Below are 5,072 nucleotides of genomic sequence, written 5' to 3' on the forward strand. Positions count from 1 at the left end.
GAAACAGTTGTGTCTTCCGGCTGAGTGTGGAACTCATCATGTGCACTGGACCCTTTCCCAACAAACCCAGATTTGTAGGAGGAGCACACAGAGTTATTGGCATTTCTGAAAACACTCTTTGTGTGTTAGGGTGGACGAAATGTGCATGTCTAATTTGGTTTTGCATATTGGATTAAAATTCATCTTTTACTCGGAACAAAGTGGATGATTTCCCTTGTTCAGCTGGTTTGGATAAAGATGGATGTGAGCACCATTTGCCTAAAGCTTCTGTTTCCCATTCCTCTGCCTTACTTAAAAACTACAAATATAGTTTTCATCCTTTCTCTCTGAAAAGTAAATTACAACACTATCCTACTTGAAAATTTGTTGTTAGGTTGTGTTCCTTGTACTGTTCTTTTTTTTATGTAAACCCTCTTTTCCCCTGTTTCAGCTACATTTGCTCACTCTCCTTAAGCTCAACAATCTGCTTAGTTGCAAATATTCAAAACTTTTAAACCATCTCTTGTGCTGGTGTTCCTTTTTCAGACCTCAGCTCCCAACTTTGTCACAACTTAACTGTGCCACCTTAGCATGCTATAAATAGCCCTTCCTTCTTCAATGCTGCCTAATGATGGGACAGCATATCACAATGGTCTAGTAAGAAGCAACTGAAACAAGCTTAAAACTAGGAAAAAATTGTAAGTGAATACAGAAGGAGTAGCTGGAGCTCTTATTTGTACAGTTTAATTGGCAAAAAATTTTCTATATTTAACTGGGATGGTCTATATATTTATCTATGGTAAATATTCATGAGGTTTTTTTCCAACAGTCAAGAATCTTACTGTGCCTTTGGAGGGAAAAGCAGTCCCAAATCTCTACTACTGACATGCAGTGATTTCCTCCCTCTGCTTAGCTCTCAGTGAAAGGTCAGCCAACTAGCCTCAAAGTGATTTTTAGTGTGTGTGATTTTATATATATATCCCCTCTCTGGATGCATTGTTCAAAGGAACTTTATCTTGCAGCAGTTTGAGTCGAATGTTGGCCTTGTTTCAAGGAAGGGCAAGAGCTACCCTGATGATGCATGACAAAGCAGGAACAGCATGACAATATTTAATGGGCTGCAACTCCCAGGACTGGGCAGAGATTTAACCAATTATCTTTTAGTCTGCAGAGTTTTTCTGTCTTATTCCTGCACCATGCTCATTAGTAGCATAGAAGAGTTTGGGATTGGTAATAGTGTAAAATACCGTCCTGGACTCTTCTGTGGGGGATTTTTGTGGATTGTTGTTTTCCTAAGGGGCTGTGCTAGTGAGCAGTGCTCAGCCAGCGGCACAGAAGGGTGCCGAGGTCAGACATCCCTTTCAGCTTAGTGCTGGCCAAAGCCTCCCAGTTAAGTCAGAGTGGAGACTTAATAATTTGAGCTTCTCTTTGGGCTGGATTGGGTTATGGCCTTATGTGGAATTACCTGTAAAGCTTCCTGGATTCCTGCTTTGCACAGGAATTCGTGGCTGAGAGAGCACTCTTCAAAGCTGCAGTGGTTTTGTGACCTCTTTAAATGTTTCATTGTTTGATGACTAAGCTTGCCAGATTTCAGACACTGAGTCAGGGCTTTGTTCTCGGTGACAAGCTTCCCCTCCATAACGAGCTCTTATTGTGCCTTTGGAGAGCCAGAGCTAAGTGTGTTGGGGAGAAGAGGATCAGCTGCAACAGCCATTAATCTCAAAAAGGGCAAAGCAAGCAGAATATTCCCCAGAGTGCTGGTAGAGGCCCCTGTTTGCTGGTGGCAATTATACCTGTTCTGCAATTTCAGGCTTCCCTCCCCTCACTACTGTCCTGCAGCAGCAAAGTTGTGTGAAGGAGGAATTGAAGCCATGGCTGAGCTTGATGTGTTTATAGCAAATCACCTCTGTCTGAGGAGTGCTAAAAGAGGAAATCAGTCTTGAAGCACAACTAAGAACTATGAGGTGCCACATACAATCAATAGATTTCAACAAAATTGGCAAACCGACTAAAATCTGACTGAATTGGCTATAATGTGTTGTGTGGAACAGCACACTGAGGGAAAATGAGATGCATACTCAGATTTTCGGAGTGCAAGGGAGCCGTGGTTCCCAAGTAGGAAGCAGATAGCTTTTTCTGTAAAAGCACAGCCACATCAAGCTCCATGTTTAATGCACTACGGAGAATCTTCTGACGTGTCTTTTATGGCAAACGGATAAGCCAAAAATACATTTTTTTGGTTACATGACTGCAATGAAAGATTAAAGCTGAAATTTCTGGGTCTTGCAAATGATATCAAAGTGCATCTTGAAACAGTTTAACAAGGATGTGGTTTATTTAACTGAACATTCTGCTCTGAACATCCCTTACTCCTCAGCTGAATGCAACAGCTTGTAATTCTGTATCCATCTGTCTTGGATGCAATTCTTACTTTAAGCTTTGTGCTTTTAGCTGAAATTACATATTAATAAGAAAGTGGGAGGGAAAGCTACCCAGCTAATATGCATGGTTAGTTAAGAATCAAGTCACATTTTATTTACTTAAACCCATCTGTGCTTGTTTTGCCAGTAATATATTTGGTCTGCGGCCTGTGGACTATGCAGAAAGTGAAAAGATGAAATCTGTGCTAATGTTACCAGTGAAGAATGAATCATTTTCACTTAACCAGCCCTCTGAGGTAAATGTCTGTGCGGGTTTGTTTTTGTGTTTTGCTTTTTAACAAAAAAACGGCCATGTGTTCTTCGTTGAAGTATTGAAGGCTTGGCTGTAAGTACAGTGCGTCACCTGCTTTACAGGGAGATTTAAAATAGGCTGGGAAACTGTCTTGGACAGTATTTCTAGGATGTATGTGGAATACTGACAAGCTATGAAGTTCTGTGTTAGAGCTTTATCTGGGAAAACAAAGGATGTTTCTTGTAATGTGGTTTTATTATAGGAGAACGAGCCTGTGCTATTCCTCAAGTATCACTGCTTGAACTTTACTATTGATGTTGTTTTTCTGCATAGCTAAATTTGTTCTACTTACCAAACTGTCTGCAAGCAGCAGCAGTCTTTGTTCCAAGTGCTTTTTGTGTCCCCTTAAAAGGCTGTTCTACCATCGTCCTTTGTCCAATAATGAAAATACCAGCTCAGCAGTTGAAAATAACTTTAGGGAGATTGTTTTGGGTTTGGTTTTTTTTTTCCCCCTCCTCCTTTGGACAAAGACTTGTCAGGACTTGTATCCAGAATCAGGTACTCAGACCTAACAAGTTACTGCATTATGAAATGCTTTGTGCTTCCTAATGAATGAGGATTAAGCTGACCTGGCTGATAGAAACAGCCCTAATCTATTCCAGCCTATGCAGCCTGCTATGATCCCTCCTCATTGAGGGCACAATATACCCAGTGGCCAAAAGTAAACTGTTGCAGCTAAACCAGGACTAATGTGGCTGTTCCTCCTACCTGTAGCAAATGTGAGATGTGGCTCTTCTGTGCCAAACCATTTTGGTATTTGCATTTGCTTTGGGGTGAGTGTGTGCCAGGGGATGGCTGCTGGCTCACTTGGATGATTTGATCCAGAGCCTGAGGCTGTGGGGTAACTGGATCTTAAAGATGTGTCTGTGCTATGGAATCTGGAGTATTTAGGAAAATCCAGGAGCTAAAGTATTCTACCCTTGTGAGCATAAAGCTCCTCTTACTTTGCATTAGTACTGTCCGCATCAAAAACCCCACTTAAGCATTCATTGCTTACAGGGCAAAGTATTAGGGATCTTGACTAAATGGAAATGCAGATATTAATTATAAAGGTAGCTCAATACCATATCTGTTGTTAATACTTTGCTAAAAGTAGGTGGTTTTACTACTTAGGAAATTTTTTCTCTTCAACACTGCAGTCTGCCAGGCTGTTTACACGGTGTCCAACCAGCTCTGTGTGCACCCCAGTGTACTTAGAAAGCACCAAAAAGGGCAAGGGAGGAAAAACTGATCCATGAGGTGTTTTGGTACCTTGCATAAGCTAAATGAAGTACCTCTAATGTGAAGCTTTTTTCCTGTGGAGCTGATTTGTTACATGGAGATTTATTCGTGGACCCTGTCCACTAAGCTTGCCATGAATTGTGTTTCAAAATGCTTATTCTTGAGAAAGAAAGCTGTCCAGTAAGTAAGTTGCTTTCCTTATGTTCCCAAACATTCAGCTTATTGCAGAATTTTCTGTTCACGCAGGCACTGAGCTCCAGCCAGCCAAGAAATGGACCTCTTGGTGTACTGGGGAGCAATCTTAGTGCGGAGCAGCAGAAATTGCTGAACAAATTAGCAACAGTCCTGAAGGCCCAGAGGTGCACTGAATTTAACAGCAGAGGTATGGAGTCTTGTTGAAATGTCTCTGTCCAAATATAAGTAATTACAGTTCTGCACTTTATCTGTTAAGATACTACCTGCAACAGGGTTTTTTATCGCTCCTGGGAAGTGCAGTTTCTGAAATCCCTGAGTTGTAGCTGTAGTGGAGTGATGGTGTGTTTTGCATGTAAACACGTATAAAGCTTGTCTGTCTACCAAGGCAGGAATTTTCTCGGGGAGCCACAGTTTGGCAGTTTATTGTCTGTTATTTAAAATCCCAAGGCCTCCTCAGAGACCTCTTTTCTTTACGCCTCTTTTACCAATTTTAAGGTCTCTGCTCTGTGTGAGACATCCTGTAAAGTTTTTACTCTCCAGAAGTGAGCCTTGGGCAAATGGTGCCTTGAGAAAAGAGCATGGCATTGACTAAAAGTTGACATGTCTTCTCACATGCCTACCCTCCTTCAGACTTTGTTCTTCATTAAATTGGTGAAGCCAGACTATGGGGTTTGCTTGAGTTCTTCTCCCCTCTTTGAGGACGGGAACATTATCTTAATCCCTGGTTAGTTTTCCTTTGGAGTGCTTGGGACCAAAATGCTAAGGTAATTTCCCCCTACCATCTTTCACTTCTGGGTTACTACTCCAGAATTTTGAGTGAAGTTCTGTTAGCTCATCTGAAGATTTAAGTGTTAGTGTAGAACTATAAAACCATCCCTTTTTCACAGCAAGTGTACGTTGAAACCCACAAAATTTCTAATAGCTCTTCTACTAACTCGGATCAT

The 5,072-nt window shown here is 41.4% G+C and overlaps 1 protein-coding gene across 1 annotated transcript in view; it reads left to right on the forward strand.

Moving 5' to 3' along the window:
• Positions 1-5,072, forward strand: part of BARD1 (BRCA1 associated RING domain 1) — a 40,784-nt gene that overhangs the window by 24,570 nt on the left and 11,142 nt on the right. The window contains exons 7-8 of the mRNA XM_008643577.2: positions 2,548-2,656; positions 4,180-4,315. Of these exons, the coding sequence (XP_008641799.1) occupies positions 2,548-2,656; positions 4,180-4,315 (245 nt within the window). The remainder of the gene's footprint in view (positions 1-2,547; positions 2,657-4,179; positions 4,316-5,072) is intronic.

The sequence above is a fragment of the Corvus brachyrhynchos genome, unplaced genomic scaffold (genome assembly GCF_000691975.1).
Source record: "Corvus brachyrhynchos isolate BGI_N302 unplaced genomic scaffold, ASM69197v1 scaffold671, whole genome shotgun sequence".
Taxonomy (NCBI): Eukaryota; Metazoa; Chordata; class Aves; order Passeriformes; family Corvidae; genus Corvus; species Corvus brachyrhynchos.